Here is a 26046-nt window from a genome sequence, read left to right as displayed (position 1 = left end):
TGTCAGGGATGCCAGACTCTGTGGAAAACTTTCTGCTCTGCATTTGGCTTTTCTCCACAGGGATTATATGGAGCTGAACAATGAAAAAAAGGTCCAAAGTCTGCCTCAGAAAAGCCCCTTCTCAACCATTTCATCTCAGCCCTCACAGTTTTGCCATCTTCACGTCTGTGTGTAACTGCCCAGCACTAGACGAGGAATGGTGTCATCTATAACATACTAACATGACTTGAGGCAAAACAGGGTTTCCCTTCTCCTAGAAGACCCCCTGAGTAGTTCACCTCATATTTGGGAAAACTCCCTGAGCCAAATTCTGATTTCTAAAAAGAAAGCTAGACATGGTTTGGAGGGTAGAGGGGATGAAGGGTGGTCTTGCACTTGTTGGACAGAAGGGAGAAAATTAGCAAGTCTGGGTCCTTTTCATTATCTTGGAAAGATAATATCACCTATCCTCACCTCAGTTTCTGTGAAATAGGGAAATAATATTTATTATTACTGTTAATCTGTTCAAATACTATGAGAGTACATCACAGCACTTTAGTGAGTTGTCTTTTGTTTTCCATGGGTACCAAATTTCAAGGTAGAAAGCAGAGCTCAGATGTGCACAACAGCCTTGGTCAGTAGAGTTTCAGGTTTTGGAACATGCATTCTCTTCCAGGGACACACAATCTCTTAAATACAGGCTCATTGTAAGTACAACCTGTTATCAGTACAAAACATGTAAACAAAATTTGTGGGGAGGAAAGAGTGGCTTACTTTGCTGTTTCTCTGGCTTTCCCAGGAGCAGGACTCAGCCTCTTGAGGACCAATCCCTCGCTGGAAAGGGTGATCACTCAGGCAGGTCTGGCAGAAGGGAGGCTCGAGCTCTGAATCCCCTGCAGGTAAATTCATCACAGTGGACCCCGGGTATTTGAGGCTGGCATGTGGATGTTTTTCAACGTTCACCATCGGGCTCTTAATCCACCTTCGTACCTGCCAACACAGAAGCAGATTATGGATTCTTTTTGCTCTACAGCAGTTGGGATTGCACAACAGGGTTTCCTATGAGGACAGTAGCACAGATTGGGGAAAATAGTCAGATATGAGGATCAGAATCAATTTTCTGAAGGAAAAAGTACCACGGTGAAGTCAGGGTGAACACACATCATCATAGCCAGGCTCTTAATGCTGAGAAGTATTTGCTGCTTTGTGCAAGTCTGCCATAAGTTTATCCACAAAATAAAGGCTTTATAAATATATTGAAGTACACAGTAGACTGCTAAGAAGAGAGTGATAATTACCCAAAGCAAGTACTTCCAGCCTAAACAGCTCAATTTCCCCATGAGAAAAAGCAGACTGGTTTTGCAGGAATAGAATTGTAAGACTTGCTTTCTGCAGTCCTTTCTTTCAACAGCAATATCTCCTGTATCATCTCTGACTTCATAAACTACCTCAGCCTTTTCTGTGCCTCCTATCACTCCATTCAAGAGTCAGTTTCTCTTGTTGACCTGCCCCAAATTTTGACCCCGACTCCTCTAACCTGCCTTCCCCTGCCTTCTCATCTCTGCAGCTTCCTAGCTAGGAACCAGTGCACTGCAGTAGGAAGGATGCTGGTTTACGAGCATAATGCACTGTGCTGGCAGGGCACGGTGTCAACCCTTTGCACTTTGTTTGCTCTTCCTTTCACTTCTGTGACTGTCTCTGATGTGAATCAACAGTATTGGATTTTCTGAGACATTAAGTGAGGAGTGAGAGTTCTTCCTGAGCTCTTTTTCCAAGTTGTTTGGCACTGCCCAAGCAAATAGACCACTGCATGAGCTGTGGTATATTTGCACTGAATCTGATCAGAATTCTGCCGTTTGAATGCAAAGGATGGATAGGGATGTCTCAGGACATACTCTTCCAGCCTGGAGGGGGAAGGCTGAGACAACCAGAGCTGACAGCCCAACTGTCCTCCTGTTGACAGGATGCAATCTCTTTGCTCTGTGATCTTTGTGTCCCGGGCCTCAGCATCTCCATTCTTCATTAGGAGATATTTGCCATTAGAGGATGCTTTACATCAGGAAAAAAACCATTTTATCTCACATTAGTCATGAAAAGGATGGCAAGTGCTTGATTAACAGTGGAAATCTATACCACAGCAACTGGTAACCAGGATCATGTATGATAAACAAACAGAATGAGACATCTCTAACTGGCCTTCTGCTGGTGACTCCTCCATGAGCAAAGTGCCTGCTCTGCTGACCTGCCGGAAATTTCAAGATTAGGAAAATTTCTCTTACCTCTCTATGGAAACCAAGCAAATAGATTTCCTTCTGTGGGCAAATGAGCCACTTTCCAGTGCATTCCCCATTTGCATTTTTTAGTGTCAGTTCGTGTGGATAATATTACCCTCTACTTCCATGCTCTAGAGCATCCCCACAAAATATCCAGACTGCTTTAGCTTCAGGTTGATGGGTTGAAGTTGTAGGGGGGAGGGCTTATTTTTTTCAGATTTAATTTCAACAAATATATATTGAAACTGATCTTTTAACTCAGGCAGATTTAAAAATATATATATTTTTTGCCAAGCATAATTGATTCTATGATTGTTAAGCACATCATTAAATATATTATTCTCTCCAAATAAATACATTTCTATGTGTCTTGATCTAATTTCAGATTTTGGTGTGTTGAAAATAATAATTCTATTCATGGAAAAAAAAAACAAACCCATGCTTGATTTCCCAGTGTAGTTTTATTACAAGAAACATTCAGTATATTTAATGTGATTCTGAAAGAAGTAAATGTCTGTTGAATTTGTCCTTTTAAAGATATACCTGGTGGTCACTTAAGTATTTTCTGACCTGGTTCTGGCTTTATTCCTCAACATCCTGCAGCTTCAGGCATTTCACTATGGGTGCACGCAGTGTGCAGAAATGTGCATGAATAAAGAACCAAACTGACAGCAGAAAAGGGTTGGGGCTGCAATGAGCTGCAGGTTCAGTCTTCCTTAAAAATTCAGGAATCATAGGCCAGTCTTTTGCTTGAGACTTTTCAATTGCATATGGAATTCACATGTAAATGTGGATCTAAGTTTTCATTAAGACCCTATGATGTTTGGTTTTGTTATATCAAATTCATTACATTTGCAGTGATACAGTTAAATAATAATTTCTATTGTAACTTCACCTGTTTTTTCACTCTCTTGTGTTTCCACTTATACATCTCTAGCCTTCCTGTGTATGTAAAAGCATTCAAAATGTGACCTGGGTGCTTCTGATACACCAAAATCTGTTGGTATTGAATGATCTTGTAGCTGTACCTTTTAATAGCAATGAAATATACATTCTGCAGTATAATGATAATAAATTAAAAATGAACCACTGGTGCTTTAATGATGAGGGAAAGTAACACAGAGTGCATTTTATGAAGCTGCACACAGCAGAATGTAGATGTCATTTCTCTCTCTAGCATCAGCAAGTGGTTCCTCAGTTCACATTGAATTCTGAATAATTTTTCTTTATTTACTTTTTATTCCAAGATGACTCCTGATTTTAAGCCAGACACACATCTTTTTTTTTTATGGATACTTATTGCTGTCTAAAAATGTTGGGCTAAACCAAAGTTTTCACATGATAGCTCCATATTATTTATACACTATAGCCTGTACCGAGAGATGAAAAACAAGCATGATCATGAACACTGCTCTGGTCATATTGTTGTTCTGTTAAATGAAGCAGAGTTTTGGGGAAACTAAGATGTACAAATTTCAGGAGAATCTAGCTTTAAGATTGAATGAACCAGCACAATTGTTGGGTTTTTTTTTTTAATGGTTGGAAAAAGTTCCAATAGGTTAGCTCACCCACAAATGCACTGTCAGAGAGCTTTAAAAGTAGTTTTTCTTCATTAGGTCGGACAAAGTCCAGGTTCACGTACATCCTGTCCAGGATGCCGTGCTGACTCAGCAAGACACACGTAACATTTCAATAAACTTAACTGAGTCACTCTGAAAATTAATATATAATCAACAAACGTCAGTAGAAACCCAAGGCCTGCACAGCTGAGCCCAGGGAAGTTGTTTTTCTTTCCTCTGCAGCCTTTGCCCCTGAGTGAGGCGCCGAGCCGGGCCCTTGGTGCCTGCCCACGCGCCCAGACCTGCCCGGCAGCCGCCCATGGGAGCCACGCTGGGGCTGGGCTGTGGCGGCTGCCGAGGAGCTCTGCCAACGCCTGGCACGCTGGGCTGCTTCTAGGGCTTGCCTTCATGGATGTGCTAAAGTCTGCTCTCCAGTCACAAATTACGTAAATGCACATCCAGCCCTTGTGTGGACAGCTTGGTTCAGAATTATGGTGGGTTTAATTCATTCTGCAGCTGTTTACTCCATTTATTGAAGTTAAAATTTCAGGTTTTATTCTAAATTGAGAGGTTCAGGGGGACTTTAATGACATTCAACTCCTCTAATTTCACTTCTTCAGGTAATTCAGACTAATGCCCCTCAGTATCCCTTTGCCGACAAACCGTACATTTGATTTTGAAATTCATAGATAACACTCAGTAAAATGCACAGAAGAGTATAGAAAACTCAATGATTCACCACTGACTTTCAACATATATCCATGTCCAAAGTCATTGAAAATACTGATTTGAAAGTAGGAACTGGCAGCAACTTCACAGGAGCACGGTCAAGATCAGACTTTGGAAGAAAAGCAATTTCCCTGGCCATTGCTATTCAGGTCTCTTGGGTTTCTATTGATGCTTGTAGATTATATATTACTTTTCAGAGGGCCTCAGTTAAGTTTATTGAAATGTTATGTATGTGTATTAGTCCCTGAATTGTAAGTATACACTATACGCTTTTGTCTAGCTTTAACCTTAATAGACTTCAAAGATCTTTTGAGGTTTTAATATTTACATTTACATTAGACAAGTGCCTTAGATCTATAGCTCTGTTTGACTTGGGCTATCTTAAATGTCACTAAGGGATTCAAAGTGCAAAGGTTCATTTCTTTTTAATTCACTTCCACTAAAAAAACTCCTACACTGGATTGCACAAAACCAGAAAGAATTTTAAAGAAATTTCTCAGAGTTTCTTCCCTGATTTGACAAATTAAGATTAACAAGTAGCAGATGATAGTTTTCTATTTAGGGCATTATGTGATCATAGAATCATGGAATGATTTGTGTTGGAAGGGACGTTAAAGATCATCTAGTTCCAATCACCTTGCTGTGAGCAGGGACACCTTCTGTAAGACAAGGTTGCTCCAGACCCCATCCAGCCTGGCCTTGAACACTTCCAGGGATGGGGCATTCATAACTTCTCTGGAAAATCTGTTCCAGAGCTGCACCACTGTCACACTTAAAATTTTCTTGCTAATACCTAATTTAAACCTCTTTCTGTTCAAATTTGCTCCTTGTCCTGTCACTACATGCCCTTGTAAGAAGTCTTTCTTTAGATTTCCTGTAGGGCCCCTTCAGGTACTTGAAGATGCTCTAAGGTCTCCCCAGAGCTCAAATACCAATGTGCTAGGTGCATAATTCTTTGTGGCACTGTAAGGAGGATTTTATTATTCAAATACATTATTTTTAAAATTCTTATCAAGATATCCACTACCACTAAATAAACTAGAGCCTGCTCCTAACTGCGGGAAGCAATCCTCCTCTGAACTTCCTCTGACAACTTCTGTACTTTTGTTTCGAAGGCAAGGCCCCTTAATTTTGCCCAGTAATTTCATCCACCATTATAGAGTATAAACAGCAGACTCTAAATGTGTCTGAGATAATCAGCTTTAATATAACTACTCATCTGAATAATTTCTTAAAATGAAGAGTTTTGAGGTTGTCAAAGCAAATAATTTCAACTTTTCCAAAATCAAGAATTTCCCATTTTCAAGTCAAATTACATTTTTACTTTCTTTTTACTGTTATTTATTATTGAGATAGAACAAATTATTTGGAACAAATGTAGTCAACTTCATACTCAAAGACTTTCATGACTGGGAGTAAACACTTCTCCACCCTGCAACATTTTAATTTTTTTTTCTATTGGTGGTTTTGTTGAACCACCAAAGGAGCTCTGGAACTAATCAAAGTTGTTTGGTATTTCTGGCATTTCTTGCAATGACAGTAAACAAAATTGATTCAAATTTTCAAGAATGTTGCATCCCGGAGTTTGGGTTTAGATTAGGTTTTTTAATTTATGTTAAAATAAGTCAAGTTCTGTAATCCCGCGTTTCCCCCGCGTTGTTCCCCCCCGCGGTTTCTGCCCCCATGTTGCCCGCTGCCGGCTCTTACCCCTGTGCCGCTCCTGTAACCACCCTGCCGTCCGGCCCCGGGAAACCCCGTGCTGGCCGCCCCGAGCCACACGATCCCGCTCAGCCCGCGGCTCGGTGCCCGCCCCTGCGGGGTTCTCTGGTTGGTCGCTGTTGCTGGCGTCACCGCCATGGCAGCCGCCCCTATTGGCCGGCAGGCCGTGGATCCTCTCGCCCCGCCCCTCCATAAAACCCTATCCCGCCGGCAGTCAGAGGCCATTTTCTCCCATGCGAGTGCCGGGAGCGGTCGCGTCTTTCCATCGAACCGCGCCACGTGACCAATAAACCGTTCCTGCCAAGCACGGAGTAAATGGACAAATTCCTTCCTCTTTGCCGGGTCCCTAGCGCACGGTAACAGCGGTTGGCCAGCCCACGCGCCCGAGACACGGAGCCGTGTCCGGGAACCCGCGGCAGCAAACCCCGGCAGCACGTGGAAGCTACGCCACAGCTGGGCTCCCAAGAGCCGCGTGCAGCCGGGGAGAGCAAAAACCCACGCCGCACAAGAATAATGAATTCTTTCAAGAAAAGTGGGTTCAAAGGAGTGCTGTGCGCCCTTCTAATATGTAGCCATGTTTCACTAATCCCAAACAAAATTGAAATGTGACTATTGTTAGACAGCAGCTCTAAATACCCTTTTCCCAAGCATGGCCTGTAGGATTGCTGAAAGGTGCACAAGTATTCTTTTAAAGGCTCTTGTTTTTTTCTGAGCCTTGTTTTCTCAAGTTTCTTTATTTGCTTTACTTTCTAAAAACATGATATCCAACGGTGATAATCTTAGACTTGAAAATTGCCAGATGTGATTAAATGAGATTTGCCAAGTTCCAGGGCTTTTTTCACTCCTAGCTTTTCCTGTTATGCAATAGCAAACAGATAAAGCTTTTAATTTCATATGGCTCAGTTGTCAATGTCATCAGTCCACTCAGCACATTTTACACTTTAATTGGTTATCCATAAGCCAGTCCCCATCACTGCAATCATGAGGAATATTTTCCATGAGAGAAGTACCTTCCTGTTCTCTGGAGTCTCTACCCATGCAGATGTGGCTCTTGCTCAGAGGAAAAAAGGTGCCAGTGGCACCAGTGACCATCCCAGAGCATCCTCCCTATCTCTGAAGGCTCTGAAAATCTTGGTGCTTCTTAGGACAAGATGAACTTCTTTACTGGCTTCACAGCTGATCACTTGACCTTCAAAACTTAGGAATATACAGGAAAAGAAAAGGCAAGTTATGCAGGGACATAATGTCTTGCAAGATTAGGCCCTTTGTGGATGTGGCAGTCACTTCACTGCACTAAGCCCTAGTGTCTGATATGGATTTTGACCGTGGATTTTAGTAGGATTTGGCAATAGGGTGGAAGATACACATCCTGGAGTAATATTTGTGTGAAAGAAAAATGGCATAAGATTGTAGGCAAATTTGATAGGCCATTAGATGTTTAAAACTGTGGACGTTTGCTGAGGACTGAACATAAACTGGATGATGGAATGGCTTGAGGAAAACTGTGGAAAAAACTGCTTGGAGGTCCAGTATTATCAGGCAGTTCTCAAAGAAACATCACACCCATCAACACAATAGTATCAAATGTAATCTGACAGCCTGTGCAACCACCCTGTGCTCTCTACAGCAGCATTTTCTTCCTCCAAAACTTTGGATGGGCTTTTTTTTTTTTCATTTACTTTTTGTGAGAAATTGGAATAAGCTACTCTGTGCCCTTGAACTTTTCTGCACTTAAATGCCCGTTCTTCATGAAAGTGTGTTTGCATCAGTTATAGGTTATTTTGGCTCTTAGTCAGCTCCTTTACTCTGCATGTTGAATTTCAAAGTCTCTGGCTATTCTTTTCCCTACCGGCCAATACCAAACGCCTCGAGCGTGATCTAGGTCAGTGTATGTGCCAGTGTTTGAGTTCTGCCTCCCTCTGATATCAAATGTACATTCCTCCTTCTCCAGTTGCTGTTCATCTGATCCCTTCTTTCCTTTTCCTGACGTTATCTAATTGCACCCTGGACAAGGATTTGAATTTTCATCCATTATGTAAAACCGAGGTGGACACGGAGCTCTTGGAATCATCTCCCCTGCAGTCTTGAGGGCGACTGTCAGGAAACCTATTTAAATTACAATTAGGTAGATTAGGGAATGAAAAGCTCCATTGTTCAAACTCTATACAGTCATCTACTTAAGTGGAAAGTGGTAAACGAGAGGCAGGCTGATTAATGCCCCGACTGAGATCTAGCACTACTCTCTAGCTGACTCTGACATTTAATTTGTCATGTCCCATGGGAAATGCGGCACAGCAAAAGAATCAGTTTGTCAAATCACCTCGAGCTATTTTTTTTTCCCCTGCAGATCCCTGAAACACACCACTTTGTTGATTAATAATCACGTTTTATTTTAAAAGGGAAAGTGAAGAGCAACTCGCTGCATAGTCATCATTTGCTGCTTTCCCTGCAAAGCTGAGAAGCTGCTCGCTAAAAAGCAGACGGAGGCCAAGTAGCAGAGGACCTTGTTTCTGTCCAAGTCTGATGTACATGCCCTGGATTCATGGAGCGTTTAGTCCTCCAGCTGTGCCAGGAGAAAGGTTACCTGCATGTGAGGGGGATCTGGGGAAGGACAAATGGGTCACAGCTCGGGTGGAGAAGTGCAGGGAAATTACCACGTTCTTCACAGGAGCCCCAGCATACTTCGGTATTGCAGGGGAATACACAGCATCTGGCAGAAATCAGATCTATCCAAGGGAAGGCACAGCAAATTTTTCAGTACTTCTTGTTGTTATCACTTGCAATGTTAACACATCAAGTAAATAAGGCAGATTTTTGTTATCTTAAGTGTGAATGACGTGTCTCCAGGCCACAGAAGAAAGTTAGCAAAGGCATATTCTTAAAAAAAATATGTCAACATATGACTGCGTTCAGGCACTAATCCCAAAAGTTGACGGGTACAAAAATAACTCAAGGAATCTGGAATCCTCTAAATATGAGTTTAAATATTTTTCCTGAACAAGTTGTAAATCATGCAAGTCAAGGCATGAAGAACAGCAGAAAATTTAGGCACACCAGGATTGCAAATAACTAGTGTTAATGGGCAGACAGCAAACTGCCTGGTTGATTTTCCTGTTCCATTAAATGGGAAAGCTCTTGCCAGCTCCAATAGTGAGGAGAAAGTTTGTAAAACCCACATCTCACATTAATAGCTAAATTAACTTTTGCTGTGCCCTCACACTGATTTTTTGTAATGTGGCATCAAAAAAATCTAAAATGAATAGGCACCACTTAGGATTTTCCTCTCTTACTTCCTCCCATGTTGTCCTTGATAACAATTGTTAGTGTCATGGGATTCTTTTCCCTGTGAATAAATAAATAACTGATGTGTTGGAATCAGGTAAGAGCTCTTGGATCAATTGCAAGCACTGATGGCACTTGTTACTACACAAGATGGGACAATAGATTCATTGTCCGTTCTGGTGTATAAACACCCTCTGCGTATTATGTCAAAGAGGAAAACAAAACAAAATGGGGTTTATTGTGTATGTGCAAGTGTAATCTTTCCAGGCTACCAAGTTAAAAGTGCTTTTCATCTAGATCAAATAAAAACAACGTGAACAATACAACCCGAAATCCTACCCAAATAGTCTGCGGCAGCTCGCTGGTACCTTCTCTTCCCTATTCTGTTTTATGTGAGCAATGCCAATTGTCAGTAAACCTAGGCAACATTTATTTTAACTCCTGCTTTGATTAACACCACATCCCATATCTATTAGTCAAAGCCTCAAATCAGTCAGCAGGGTACTGTGAACATCTGATCCAGGCACAGGAGCCAGGGAATGCATGCTTGGATGTGAATGGCAGTAAAGGTAGGTGAATGAAAAAATTCCAGGCAAAACAAAGATACCTCAGTGTACATTTTGTCCATCTCAGTTTCCTGATGCAACAGTTATTTTGCATCCTTCAGTAATCTGAGCTGAAGTAGCCCAGCATTATAAAGTTTGGCTGCAGTACAAGAATAATGACTGCAGTGGCAGAACATTATGGATGACTGGTTATAGCACCAAGTCCCATTCAATAGTCATCCTTAACTATTCAAAAGCTTCACACTGTCAGAGCAGGGAAGCATATTTTGTGTGGCCTGAAATTAATAACTTTCCTGTTTCAAATTTGAGCCTAACACTACACTTCACTAATCTCCTTTAGATTTGGCAGAAGGTGACCCTTCTAATTTGTGGTATAACTTTGCACAGCATCCTAATTTTTTTGTCAATTTTAAAGCAACCAGGACCACTAGACAAGCTGATTTAGGGTGACTGGTCCTTCTGGCCCTGTGAGAGAGATGTGCCAAAACATTAACAGAGCTGTGAGGTGGACAATACACCTTAGAAAGCTGCAGTATTCCCAGAGGAGCTCCTGGTGAAAGATGACAGTAATTTTTTACAGATCAGCTCCTTTGCCAGGCAAGGCTGGGCTGGGACCTGGCAGCAGAGACTTCAGCAGCTTGTGCAGGACCATGTGTAGTGTGGCATGGCAGTGCCATGGGGGAGGCTGCCACAGCCTTGGTCAAGTCCCACTTGAGCGCTCTGGGTTGGTCCTGTCATCTATCAGACTGGGTAACACAGACAAGGCAAATGTCTCTGCTTTTCTTTTCCAAGTCAAAAGAGATACTGAATAATAGAATTATAGAATAGGTTTGGGTTGGAATGAACTTTAAAGATCCTCTAGTTCTCAGCCCTCTGCCATGGGCAGGGACGCCTTCCACTTGACTAGGTTGCTTGAAGTCCCGTGCAAAGTGTTTGCTCAGAGGCATATCTTTCAGGAAAATATCCACCATTTCCTTTCCTAGCTTTTCTAGTGACCAATTTGCCTTTGCTAAGAACAGTGTTTGAGAAGAAACAGAAATTCCACAGCACTCAAATTAGCCATTTCTAAATAACATCCCAGCTGAGATGCAGTGTGCAAAACACCAATAAATTTCCATCGGGATCTAAAAGATTATTTTATTCTGAACCTTACAAGAACTTAGGACTTAAAAACACCGTCATCAACAGGGATTTAAGCTAGGAGGAGGACTTAAGTGTTTTGATGAATTAATTCATTGCCAAACATGACCAATTCTTATAAGATCATTCACTGATTTTCATCACTAATTTTTTTCCCCACTAGGATGATAAAATGAACTTATGGAAAGCAGACCACATGATGCATACTCTGCCACTGTAGGAGAACATATGGTCCTGAATAATTTGAAAATAAAACATACATTGTTGTCTAGCAATTGCACAGACTGAAAGCAAACCTCCTTGATACAAGAGACTCTTTCGAGGTTAAAATTTGTTGATTAAAGATTCAAAATTTTCTGTGCATGATATTCTTTAGAGATATGTAATAAAATCTTAGCTCAGGCCATCTGAAAGATGGACCAAATATTTATAGCATTTCCTGCTCCAGAAGTGGCCAGCAACATTTATTTATAATCCCATGAGGAGAAAACTATTATTTTCTAGTTGCATTTCAATCTATTCTGAAATCTGCTTGAATTTCACCAAGCTTCCCATCACTCTGTGGTGACTAGATGCCTCCTCCATTTGAGAAATAGGTCTTATGAATCCTCCTTGGAGAGGGGTAAATGACTCAATGCTTCAAAAACAAAACAGCAAACACAAGATGAACTAACAAATCTGAAACCCCATCCCAATGCAATTTCATCACCTATAAAACTGCAGCTGTTTCAATTTGAGAAACTAAGCAATTTCTCCTGCACCTGTCAAACCTGCCTGGCATTTCAATAAATTGTTCCATGTGTTGTTTTTGCTCCTGCTTTAAAATAGCTTGAGAAGTATGGTTTTAAAAAGGGGCTAAGTACAGACAAAAAGTACAGTTAATCGGAGCAAAACCACATTTTCAAACTGCCAGTCAAAACCAGTCATTCATTTGTATTAAAGAAATAAGTGCTCTTCAGTGAAAAACATAGTAACAGATGCAAACCAGACACACTCAAGAAGTATGAAACAAGGGAAGCTTTCTTTCTGCTGTTTACATTATTTCCTCTCTTAGCTTAGTATTTTTCCAGGGGCACACTCACACACACAAGAAATATGTTACCCAGCATTTATTCCTTGTGGTCTTCACTTTATTTACAAGATTATGGCAATAAAGAGCTTTGTTTTAGAAACACAAGCTGAAGTGTAAGTCACCAATGCTGACTTATCAGCTTGTGGGTTGGAGTCTCCCACATGTGTAGGTTGTTGGTTTTGGGAGGACTGTGACTGAGGCAGCTTGTCTCGAGTCTCTTATTCCATATGCTTTGTTATGTGTGGATTTTCTTTTGCTTAACTCTTAAAAATAAAAAAAAAATATTCTGAAGTAATTTCGGGCAAAAGCAACTGAAAGCTAACACATTTTTCCTCTGAGAATACCAACATTTTTTTAGGGTTCAATGTCAAACAGGTTAAATAATTATGACATCAGAGAAAATATTAAAAATACCTTGCAGGTAGGCTAATTACATGGTTTCAATTTGGTGTGCAAATCCATTTACAGGACTGCCTGCTAGTCACCAATATAAATTATTGTGTCAGAGAATAAGTGAAATGGAGAAAGCAAACAGAAATTTAAGAAGGCAAGTAGAAGGAGATATTACCTGAGACAGATAAGTTTTTAAATGGAATGAATAGTTTTCCTAGTACTGTGACCATGAAATAAGGGAAATCAGATGAATAGCATTGTGGACTTGGCTGGTAACTTCTTCACTAAAGACAACATTTGGAAAAGCAGCAGATGCACCAATCTCAGCTCCTTTCCATCCTTGCAAATAATTTCTCTCATTGGCAGAGCGCCTGGGCATGTGGCACACCAGCTTTTGATTCACTGCTAGGGCAAGTGAACCAGTTTTTAGGTGGCACACCTACACCGGAGAAACCCAGTGAGGTTGTCTGGATTCCGTATAAAAACACAAATGTGCAAAGATATTTGGGTGCAGAAGCTGCTGGAGTTTCCAAGGCTCACACAAGTTACTCCAAGAGCTTTGTAAAGCACACTGCTAGGCTGGACTCTCTAGCAACTTGCAATGGAGAAGCAGCAATCTTTCCATTCAGCTCTGTATGGGCCTATTCAGTATGCAGGCTGCTATATGGGAAAGGTCCAGGCTGGTTAGCCCTTGGAGAGAAAAAAGGGAGAAGTATGATGAACAGAAGAAATTTGTTGAAAAGAAGATGATTTATTTACATATTTAACTTCTGGATGACTGCCAGTGTGCTTGGAACTGCACAGAAAGAGAACCTCATGAGGCTTGTCTCATATCTAATTACAGCTCTTTCAGTATATATGGAATAATTGGGAATGGAATGAACAATCTCAGAGTAGCTCTGACCTTTTTTCCCTTCAACATTTCTTAATTAATCTTAAATAGAGAAGGAAATAATTTATTTAGTACAAGCAAGATATCCCAGAACAGTCACCTTTGCTCTCTTATCACTGTACAAAAAAAAAAAAAAAAGAAAAAAAAAAAAGAAAGAAAGAAAAAAAAACCCCAAAAAACACCAAAAAAGACCATGAAAGATGAGACACAAAAAATAAAGGAACTTTTGAATTTGCAATGAGACCTCTTCCTCTCACAGGGAGCTGATGGAAGGTGCATGCATGGACACCATAGGCTTAGGAAAGAATGGACACTAATGAATGCTACTTTCTGACAGGGTGAATCAAATGTCACAATCTCCTTATCAAAAATATACATCTCCCATCTCCACCACGTGCATCATAACTCCTGATGTTATGCACTGGGGAGACATTGTCAAACTGAAATGCAGGAACTAAAAGAGAAGTGTCAGGGCAAAGATAATGAAGAGACACTCTAAATTTCATCCTGATGACTGTGTTTCTTCTTGCCTCTCCACCTCTCTAAAGGTCTTGGTAGTGTAAAGATACCCCTGGATGATGGCTGCAGCTTTAGGATGCCCATCTACAGAGCTGCTAAGCATTAAGCAGCATTTATGTTCATCAGTGATATCACTGTATAAAGGATTAGGGTGTCCATGGAGCAGAAGAGAAGATGACATGGAGCCAGGATTCAAACTGAACACAAAACCTGGAGGCACAGCAGCTGTGGTTTTAATCACACTTCCAGTCTGTTGGCATAAGAAGAAAAGGTCACACTACAGAGCTAAAGGTTGCTTTGGTTTGTATTTCACGGGCTGTCTTCCTCCAGCATTACCTTCCCTTGTCTTCTCTTCACATGAGTTTTCTTACAGTTATTCTTTGTATCTCAGTCTAACAGCCAGAAAGGTTTTACACAGAGGATTCCCACAGTCACTTTGTTCCCATAGCATAGAGGTTTAGTCCAACACTCCAACCAGAAAAGTTGATGTTACAATGGCTCAAAGGATCCCTCCTTTGAGCTGACCGTTAAGGAATGTGGGATCCAAAGATTTGCATGAATCAGAGTGTGCCAAACAATGTCACTGTGCTTCAAAATGTCATTAATTTTAAAGCTAGAAATAAATTATCATTATTCAAATTCCAACCTACCTACAGTTTAGGCCATTAAAGCTTAACAGTCTTTCATTAGAATAATTCAGGGATCTTTTCAGAAAACAAAAGATACTGAAAGAACTGTATATTTTTTTCACTAATCTTAATTAATTAGCATGGAAAGAATTTCAAGCCATTTTATGGACCTATTCTTGGGTAAATTTTTGCAATACATCTAAATTTGTATTGACCTACAGTTCAAGCATTTTTCTTAATAACCTTTTTCACTTATTTCTGCTACATACTTGAAAACTTTTCACAGCCCCAGTAAAAAGCATATGAACTGACTGAAGCAAGACAAATATCTAATAAAAACAGAGCACAAAATAAAATAAAATATATATTTCCCATCTACAAGTACAAAAACCCCCAACTCTTCCCCAATCAGTCATATAAAAAGAATTTTGATGGCAACATTAGCCAGTGATTTTGACTGTCTTATTTGTGTCCATGAAGTCTCAACTGAGATTTGAACCTGAACTATTTAGGTGCTGTCAGTCTGTTTTTCTCTACCCTGAAGATCTTGCAATCTAGACAGCTGGCCAAATGATGCTTCTTAAGATAGTTGAGGTAAATTCCCAGGGTCAAATGTTACACAGGAGTCTGAGTTGCAATGAGTTTGCTTTCCTGCATACCCTTTTAGCACTCAGTACTGGTGCAAGGTAGCTCCTTAAAAACACCTTCTGAAAAGGTCCCAGCCCACAGGGATGCTGGAAGAGTGCTGATGGGGGTAGGTGCGAATTGAGTCTTTCCAGAATAGGAGCCCCAGGGTCATGTTCCATCCCCATATCATGCCTGTAGTCAGCAGGCAGTGGGGCAGTGGATGCAGGGTTCCCATTCCTCCTTTTGAATATTGACTGTTTTCAGAAAAGTTCTAATGTGTACTGCCTGACTGACAAGGATTTTTACCATGTGGAGTCCTGTGGATCTTTTCAGAAGATAGCTGAGCACCCATGGCATGGTTTGCACAGTGTACAAATATGTGTGTGGCCCTGAAGAGCACAAGCAGACAGGTTGTTGGCATCTGAAAAAGCAACCACCTGACTACTGAGCTGCAGCATCTGACTGTACACACAGCTCCTCCTTCACTGGAGCTGGGACATTAAATGGTTTGCTGCTGCTGGTGGTGGACACCAAACCAACGTCTGTGCACACCTATAGCAAAAAGAGGCTGTCTCCGTGCCCTGCACAGCTCACCATCTGTGCTACTGATGTTATGCAGAAACTTGGTTATTGGGCTTTGCTTGTGGGAGACATGAAAGCAGTGAAATAAACGCTGGATTATGGAGCACAGCAGGCTCCAGTCTCAGGCTGTCACCTCTTCAGCCATTTCCTGATGCACCACAGTACGGGAACAGGCTCGGTCACGCTGGAAGACACTTATAAGACAAACATGCCCCTTGGCACTCTTGACATTGCAGGGCAGGCAGAATCTTAATTTGTGATGCTTTTTCCTTTTGCAATCTTTGAATGAGCTGAGTAGACTGGAAATAATAGCTTTTCGACTTAACACAGTATCTAGCATCTTCTGATGCCACTGCCATGTCAGTAAGACTGTATTAAACACTTCTGACCACTTGAAAAAAAATTATTTTGGTGCTGCTGCTGTTAAGTTGCTTAAAATGCCTGCATAAATTTCAGCCACACAAACCCAAGCAGATGTCTGCTGCTGCTCTTTCAAGAAAAATAAATTTTTATTTTAGTGGTGGAAACTTAGAGTAAGGGTCAGGAAAGAAAGAATAACTACTGCCTTGTATATGAATTTGTCTAACTGACTGAGTTACCTATTTTCTCTTTGTGCACTTATCTGTGAAATGGGTATGATTATTCTACCTTGTAAGGATATTTTGAGTCTTGGTTAATTGCTTGTGAGGTGATCTGGAAATCTCTTCAGTGCCGTCTTCAATAAACATTAAGATTTATTGCTTTTGGAGCTATTGTTTTCTTATTCCCTATATTTAATCGTCTTGCTATAAAAGCGACTGTTGTAAATAACAACCACTAGCAATTATTTTGTGATAACATGCTGTTTAGAAAAAACCCCATTCTGTGTTATTGATTTGATTTTGTAACACTGTTTCATGAGTTTAGGTTTTGCTTGGTTTTCCACTGCTTTAGCATGTCCACTTACATGTTTTTCTCTAGAGATGGTTCCTGTCCTCCTGTTTTCTTCTTCTTTACATCAGCCAATTTGTTAGAAAGATATAGGCTTCCCCCTTGCTTTCAATCCTCTGATTCCTTTCTCTATAGACACAACCCTTGACCTCCCCTGAGCTTGTAACCCTCATCAAAGCGATGTCTTTAATTAGGAGATAGGGTAACATATACACAGAATTGCTCCAAACTCATAGTCTTCCCCAGTCCCTGCAGATCATATTTATCAATCTTCCCATTTGGCAGAGGAATCACATTGATTTTTCGGCAGACACAGCTGTCTGCTTTCTTATTATCTCAGTTTGCACCACCAGTTACCACACAGCTAAGGGTGTCCAAAACCCTCTGTGCTGTTCTCCTTGCTGACATTTTCTTGCGTCACAATGTTTTTCAGACAATTTGGATGTTTAGACTAAGGGTAAATGATACTGAGGCTGCTGAGCTGAGTTACGATAGCAGTGACAACATTGTATCTGCGGTAGAATTGCTCTAAAAATTTGCCTCCACGCTCTGTGGCATTTAAAACGCTGTTAATATGCACTTGGCAGAAGACTGGGAGATCTCACAGCTGGCCCTTCCCCAAACAGAAGCCATGCTCAGCTCTGAAGGCATGTAATGAAGGCAGACCAAAGCACTCTTCAGGCTCAAGCAATATCTAATCTGATCTTGAAAGGAATGAGACAGAGCAGGCTCTCATAGGAACCTCCCCCCATTGCTATTTGATTTTAGTGATGGTGGATAATGAGGACCTGAAAGTGGTAAAAGGGCTGAGAGCATGCTTGGAAAAATCCAGTCAGAATCTGAAATTAAAAAAAATAAAGTCAATTTCTCAGAAAGAGTGAGGTGAAATAAAAAGTAAATCTTTAGATGAATTCTGTGCTCTGAGTTTTCCAGGACAGTGATGTACAACATAGAATTAAAAAACTTATGGGACTATGTGAACAGAAACAAAACTATCACATCTGAAGGGAGAGCAAATTTTGAAGGTTCAGTAGAAAATGAGATAACATGCAACATGCATTTACCAATATGCCAAACTTGCCTGATGTCTTCCTTTGATGAGACAAATGTAGATAATCTAATCCATATGGTCTTTGGTAACTCAGTAACACAAAGACAACACAGGAGAAATAAGTTAAAATGGAGAATAATAATAGTCTTACAAATATAATCATGAGATAAAGGAGCAAGCAAAAAGTGTGCTGTCAAGAGGAATGTTACTACTGGAGATGGGTTTGACACAGAACCTAGGCTTGAGCTCAGAAAATTTGCCAGTGAAACATAGATTTGCTTAGCAAAAGAGGACTAGAGTGGGGGAGAAGAGTGGAGTGGAGGTTAGAATTGTGTAGCAGAGTCCATGAGAAAGAACCTTGAAAGAGGACTATATGAATGCTTTGGTAACCCCAAAGAGATCTCTTGGCCAGCAAATATGACAGCTGGCTCTGTCTGCTGGAGTTACTGGGCAATGGAAAGTCTACCCTAAAGGAAGTGTCTAAAGGAAGTTGTCTTCTTTAGTCTAGACAAATACAGCTGAAAGAAGAAATGACTGCTCTCTATAAATACACCAGTGGTTGTATATATGAGGGAAGGGCATGATCTATATAAGTTATTGCTTTGTGTTAGTAAAAGAGTAAATGGGAATAAATTGGTCATGTGTAAAACTAGGCTGAAAATGAAAGGAGGATTTCTAAATTTTCAAGCAGAGGGATTTTTCTAAAACTGGAAGAGAACTGGGCAGCTTCAAGCATTAGCTTGACAAATCTGTGGTAGGAATTATGAGATGTGTTTAGGAAAGATCATGAATTAAGGAATATAGATGTGCTTTCTAGTATTACTTTTTTATGAAAGAGAATTGAAGAGGTTAGAGGAAGGAGAAAGGAATAAGAAATAAGAAGACGTTCCTCTCTCTTGATCTTTTTCTTTCTTTTTTTCGTTTTTTCTCATTCCGCTGTCCTTCCTCTATTCTTCCCTATTCCTTTTTCCTTTTACTCATTTAATTCCAAGCTATTATACTTCAGTTTTAACAACACTTTCATATTTTAGTTTTGAACAAGGGACTCATAGATACTTTCTTGTCTTGTTGACAGTTTTGTCTCATAAATCTTTTCATGTATGCTAGCTGAAAACCAAAATATTAGCAATGAACCCAACCCAAAGCTCATCTTAGCTTAATGGGAAGACAGAAAAAAACAAAGTTTTTTTAATGGAAAACCTGTACTGGGGCCTTACACGGTTTCTCACTCATTTTCATATTTCATCCCATGTGTTTACTTAATAGGATTTTTCAGGAAACAGTTGATAGCAGAAGATGAGAAAACTATCAATCAGCTCAATGACCATTTGCAGCAGGTTTGAAGCCTGATAGAGATATAAGGCCACCTTCATCTCAGTTACCTTAAAGCCCCAGGGTAGTTGTGGTCTGCAATGCTTCATCATTATAGACTGATGAAGGCATATGGGGCTGTGGTGAGCAAGGCTGAGTGCCTACACCTTTGGCTAATGCTAAGAAGAGCCACAGATGCTCAGCACCTCTTTACACAGAACAAGTGAGATGGGAAAAAATTCTCTGCTGCAAGTCTTTGCCTTACTTGCAGTTACCCAGGATCTTTGTCTCTGGAAATCAGCTTTAAAATTTATGTACTTTTGTGACATTGGCCCAAGTAGCAAAGAAAAGCAGCAGTATAATCAGTCATCCCATAAAAAGCTGAGATTTTCCCATGTTATAGACATCTTATCTCTCATTTTCTCCTAGGTAAGCTCCCAATTACCCTAAATAAAAGGTATCTCCAGCCCTTAAATGAATTTCTGGAATTGTAAAAGTGGCAGAGCAGAGAGCAATCCCCCCACAGTACAGTCTACCAGAGGGACCATATCTGTAGGAACTCAGCTGGAAGTACTGCATTCAAGGGCTTTCTGTATCACTAAATTACTGTAGTCCTAAAAATGGCATTCAGGTAATTCTGCAGTCTCCTCAGCCATGTATTGCCTTGAGCTCTAATGCAGCCTGAGCTGTCATCTTCATGCATGATGATGTTTACAGGTAGTCTTTTCAGCTCGTATATGGAGAAAGCTGCTGGTATGTAGTGACATAAAATATCAACATAGAAAGGAGAAGGACATGGCTTCCACAAACTGCTTGTTTGAAAAACTGCATAGAAACAAAGGTTGCTATTTTCTCTCCATTCTTGCGTGTTCATTTTGGCTTGACCTAAATTGCTAATTAATGTAAATTTTCTCAGTGAAAAAGGATTATGGATATTCTTTCCCTTATCAGGTTTCAGACTAGCAAATCCTTAATCCTGGCAATAAACTTCTTCCCTAAGACATGCCCTGTTTCTTTTTTTTTTCCTTTTATGGAAGACAGCTATTTCTTTTCCCATTTATCTTCTTCACATTTTGAATAAATTTGTATTTGGTCTTGGTCCAGACCTAAGAGGATAATGAATTTCCATATTCACTGAGGTTACCATATCACAAGTACAGTATTTAAGTGGCAGGGACAGTCCATCATACTCACCCTGGTTTAACCATGTTGGTTTGTGTTGTGATATATGACATGGCATGTTATTTTGATATGAAGGAGGTTGTATATTTTAAAATACTATCCAAAATCTTCATAAGGTAGGCCAATGCAACAGAAGAGGCAGTGCAAGTACCACAAACTTGCCAAAAAACATCTAGCAGGGATGGCAGTAGGTGAAAATGAAAGGCCCCTCTGCCCTGGGATATCCCATTGGCCAAAGAGGAATAGCATATTTGTAGGTTTTCCACATTCAATGATCTTTTGAATTGTGAGCACCCTGCTGTGTGGGCAATCCTGCACAGCTCTAAAGGATGAGACCTGCAAGTCCCTCGCAACAGAGGGATGTGACTTCTGCCAATTAACAAACCATTTTTATGTAACTTGGGGAAAGTCAAACTGCTGCTGGTATATGAAAAAAAGAGATTTCCCAGCCATTTAAAGCCAAAGCTGTTTAATGGGCTATTTATATCGGTATCCAGTATGCAGTATCAGTGGACAAGGAAAAGAATGGTAGCCAAAATGAAGGTAATTGTGTGCCGTCAGATGACAATGTCTTTTAACCTCCCAACCTTGTCAGGAGGTAATCCTTTTATGCCATGGCCCAATATTATTTGAAAAATTATGTTTATAATTTATCTTCGTCAGATTAACTTCAGATTTCCCCCTCCCCCCCCCATACATGGCCTCCCCTTCTCTTTTTAGATTTGTGTCATCTTTAATTAAAACCCAATATTTAACCATTAAAACTTCTGATTCTAGGCACAATTACTTATTACACCTCTCGCAATGAAAAAAAGATAGGCATTGTAAATCCATTGGTTTTCTCCAAGCTGCACCCATTTTAAGTGGATGAAGTCCCTATTTTGTTGTTCTAACCCTGCCAGAAGTGAGTGCTACAGGCTATTCTGCAAAAGAAATAGTTTCTATTTTCTCTTTGATTTTAATTAAGTGTGCTGCCCTTTAATTTCAGCCTTTCCTTCCTGTTCTGTGACCTCTGGATATGATTAGCCCATACCCTGAATCATCTGACACAGCAGGCAGCATCCCAGAGGGTCAGTACTTTGTCATCAGAGAATAAGCCAGGCTTAAAAAAAAAATTGTTCCTCAAATTCAAGTCAGTGTTTGAATGTATTTTCAGCCTGATCTAAATCTACAGAGCTTTGCCGGTCCTTTCTGCATTCTTGGACACAGGCACAAACAGGGTTGCAATTTAATGAGAGCATAAGGCTCAATGGGAAATGATAACAGTGAAGATACATCTGGCACTTTCTTCCAAAAAAAATCTGAGTTGAAAAAATAGCAGCATTTCCCAAAATTTAGTGTGTTTTACTCTACATTGATTTGGATTTTCTAGAATTAGACTTGGAAAGCACCTCTACTAGAAATGTGTGCTTTTGAGGAGACAGACGCAGTGATTTCAAAGTGCAGAGATCGGAGCCCCATCCCTTGTTCCATCATAGACCCTGCTGGTGATCTTGGAGAAGCCTGCTCAGTACTCAGATAACAAATCTCCTTCTCTGGATGTCAGGCATCTGTCAGTAAAGAGGGATAGCAGTACCTCACCCAGCAGCCAGGACTGCTGGGCTCTGCAGTGCAAGACCTGCCTCCCACTCTGGATGGAGGATGCATCCACTGGGTTGCTGGTTATGGAGCACTGGTGCTGTGGGGATGCAAACTATCAAACAGCTCTACCACACACTACACTCAGACCAAGAAACCTCGCAAGTGTGCTTCTCTACATGCAGGATTCTGGTGGTTGTTCAGCCAGACTGTCCAGATCATTGGCAGGGGACCAGATAATCCTTGAACCATCTCTCCCTGTTCTCCCAGTAGTTAACATGTGACATATCACCAGTCCAGCAAATGCAAGATATATTTCTGGGAGGCAGCAACACGTTATGAGCATGTAGCTATTTTTGTTTGTGTAAGTTTCAAACACTGGCATTGGACAATGGGGATTTTCTGTGAGGAAGGTAAGAAGGGTAAGAGAAACATCAATGAATATATATATCTATTGACAGAAAAGTATAGGGACAGAATTCCCTTCTTTGTGTCTCTAAACTGGTTTTACTGATTTCATCTATCTTCATCACAATAGCAAAAAGGCAACATCTGTTAAAATGAAAACCTTCAGAAACCAAAGGCAGCTATTTGTCCTGTTCCACTGTCCAGGACTGAATCAGTATGCCAGTTTCCTCAATTATGACTACAATTAACAATCTTTTTCAACTGTAAATTCACTGATTATCAGTGTAGGTCTGAAAAAAAACCCACAAATCACAATTTACCCTTCTTATAGAACAAAATTAGGTAGAGGTTTCCAGTGATAACTTCTCAGTGGCTCTAAACAGATAGAAGATAGTTGCCAATACAGGAACCTTATACAGGAATTGCAAGCCAGTTACTTTCCTCTTTAATAATACAATTATATTAAAACCTTCAAGCAGTTTAAAAAAAAAAAAACAACAGATAACCTTGCTGGTAAGCTGAGCATCAGACATACGTGTGCCAATAGTAATGTACTTAAATGAGAAGCATGTTGGGATAAGAACAATTTTTATGTGCTGAGTTTATGTGCTGTTTGAGTTTTCAGTCTGAGGCTTCTACAAACCAACTTGGAAACAACAATTGTTAGCTAACACTGCATTTTTTTCCTCTGAGTGACCCAGCTAGTATTTTCTACATCTGCCCTTAAATGTGGCATCTTGGTGCCTGAAAGGGTTTGACCCTAGCTTACAAATTAGTTACTGGTGTAGGCTTCATTTTTTTTTGCCTGAAGGGTTAAAAGGACTGACCATATTCTTGGCATAATGGAGGGAGAGAGAATGAATGGGGATGAATGAATGAATGAACTAATGAGTGAATGGAACAGCTTATCTGCTCCTACTCCAGTCTGTTTAAAGAGAGGGTTGTCATTTTAATCACTCAGGAAATCCTTTCCATAGTGTAGTCCCTGCTAACAACCTCTTTCTGATGCTTTGCTTCTGCTGTCTGGGTCTACCCAGACTTATTCAGAATACCTGTCCTGCTGCCACATGGAAATGACTTTGTTTCTCAAGTTAAATAAAGAGTATTGTCACTAGAAAAGGAGTCAAAGAAACAGAAAGGACTTAGCTAAAGCGATGAGATAGAGTTACACCTGCATTGCTTTGAGAACATCAAATGAAATGCATAGCAAATATTTTCTAAATTCTGATATATCTAAGTTAAAGAATATAAAAGAAAATCAAATCCAGGTGTAGCTCAGTTTGACTCTTTTCTCCTGCATGAATTATGATTGCAGGCAAATTAGAAACTGTGAAGTATTTTCCTGAGCTCACAAATGCTTCTTTGTTCTCCTTTTTCTCCTACTTTGTGAGATGATGAATGGATGAGGGTCATGCTACACTTCAGGAAAGTAAATGGAAGGTGTGGAAGAAGTCATAACCCTAGGTGGATGTGGAGGAGCGAGTCAGAGACAAGCTGCAACATCCCTGCACCCTGCTTTGGAGTGCATTATCCCAGCCAGAATAGCTGCCTGTATTGCGTCAAGCCCTGGGGTCAGCTGTGACAGAGATACACATTCCACAGCAAAGAGTGCTGATGTAATGCCTTTGGAGCCCCCAACCTCGTTCCCCTGCCCTGCTCTTCTTCATCTACACTGCTATTGCCCTTGGTGTTCAGTAGAACTGCCCATGCCATGGGCTCCGTAAAGTAGGAGACCACTGTAAAGCACTTTCCTTCTTTAATGACTTTCTCTCTACTCTGGCTGAGTAAGAAATGCAGCAATAATAAAAGAAAAAAAAAAGAAAGAAAGAAAGAATTAAAGGAAAATCTTACCCTCTTTTTAAAAAACTGAAAGGCTGAGCACTTCTTGACTGGAAATCCATTCATGTCTTTGTTGACCATTTTCCACAGTGAAGGGTACACAGTGATAGATCCAGTGTGCCAGTGTGGCACTTGCTTAGTGCATCTGTTTTCCTCTGTATTCTTTCAGCTGATGAAGACAGAGCAGGGCAGGAGGCTCACCGGCACGGCTCAGGCAGCTGTCCTTTACACGTTCATCCTGCTGCACCAGCTACTGCAGCAGCAGCAGTGGCAGCAGCAGCCTTTTCCAGCTTTCAGATGCAGCTCTCTATTAGCTTCTTAAAACCATCCCCTAAATACATATACTCCTGTAAAATCCCGTGACAGCTCTCAGATCAGAGGCAGCAGACCTCAGGCTAAGTGGGTCTCACATAAACCCAGATCCATCCATCCTGTGAGAGTTACTGGTACCACATGCTGTATAAGCATAGAGGATACCCTGCTTAATTTGCTATTCTCCTTCTTCAGGTGGTGCGATTCACTGCTGTTTGAGATGAGAGCTCGTTTTGATTGTGCAAATTTCAGTGGGAGCTGCAGTTCAGCAACAGCAGAGAGAGAGAGAGAGGGAGGGAGGGAGGGAGGGGAAGGAGGGGGGGAAGGAGAGAGAGTGAGGGAGAGATGCACAGGCAGAGCAGCCAAACACAAATAACCATACAAAGGATAGTAGGAAGGCTCAGGGAAAGAAGTGCTGAAAGGCAATATCTTTCCCCTGGGAGAGTGACAGGGGTAGCTGTCATTTTATATGTGAACAGTCTTTGAGTAAGACGAAAAGAAACACAGGTCAATTAAAAAAAATGTTTTTCTTATGTTGTTCTGATTTAAACAGCGGTACTTTGGAAAAAAGCCCATCCAATGATCAATGCCATACTGGGTTTGTGATAGGGCATGCTGTAGATAGTTCAATGAGCTTAAAGAAAACCTACAGTTCCTATAAAGTACATTTTTAATATGTGGTGCAGATAAATGTGACCCAAGCAGACATAGACACATTTGTCCAGATATTTCCGTAGAAACATAGATATATATATTTTAAAAACCGAAAGGTTTTTCATTGGAAATAGGACTGAAAGAATTTTGAAAAGGCACCTTTTTAAACTTCCTTTTTATTAAATTCAATTGAGTTAAATGCCACCAAGTCCAGTGAATCCAATAATATGTGTTTAACTGAACTGTAAAGTATACCTTAATTAAGCTACATTTTCCAGAAAGGTTTGGAAAATAAAATAGGGTTTTCATGACCTCCAATCAGCCTATGTTCCAGGTTAATAAACCTTCAAGTTTCAAGAAAGGATTTAATTTCTAATATTGATCTGGCTTCTCATTCGAGCCATAAGTTCCAGGATTGGTCAGCCCTGTAATATAAAGTATATATTTTATTTATATATATATATATATATGAGGATACTGGTCTAATGTAAATCATCTCTATGTTTAGGTAAATAAACTGAGCATTTCACATTTTTCAGTGGAAGCCATTTTCAGTAGTCTTTGAAGATATTGTGTCACTCTCCCCTGTCCCTTTTATCCCCTCTTTTGAAGATCCTTTAATAATAAGAGCTGTATATCCTATCCCAGTGCAAGGTTTCCCTTATTGTATGTAGAGAGGTGAAATTATGAATATAGGGAATCCCACAGGTCTTTGGACCCGTGCAACTCACTGGAGATTCCAGGCTGAGCAGATTGTAGGCTATGACATTTTTACAACATGTATTTTCCAACTTTGTACCTTTAGCTCTCCATCACTGTT

The 26046-nt window shown here is 40.5% G+C and overlaps 1 protein-coding gene across 1 annotated transcript in view; it reads right to left on the bottom strand.

The window, feature by feature from the left end:
* LOC128804943 (uncharacterized) overlaps positions 1-24735 on the bottom strand; it is a 55735-nt gene extending 31000 nt beyond the window's left edge. Inside the window, exons 1-2 of the mRNA XM_053973288.1 lie at positions 24273-24735; positions 754-969 (exon numbers count right to left, since the gene is read on the bottom strand). Of these exons, the coding sequence (XP_053829263.1) occupies positions 754-969; positions 24273-24341 (285 nt within the window). The 5' untranslated portion in view covers positions 24342-24735. The remainder of the gene's footprint in view (positions 1-753; positions 970-24272) is intronic.
* Between the last annotated feature and the right edge of the window lie 1311 nt (positions 24736-26046).

The sequence above is a fragment of the Vidua macroura genome, chromosome 3 (assembly GCF_024509145.1).
Source record: "Vidua macroura isolate BioBank_ID:100142 chromosome 3, ASM2450914v1, whole genome shotgun sequence".
Lineage (NCBI taxonomy): Eukaryota > Metazoa > Chordata > Aves > Passeriformes > Viduidae > Vidua > Vidua macroura.
This window is presented reverse-complemented; position numbering and strand designations above follow the sequence as displayed.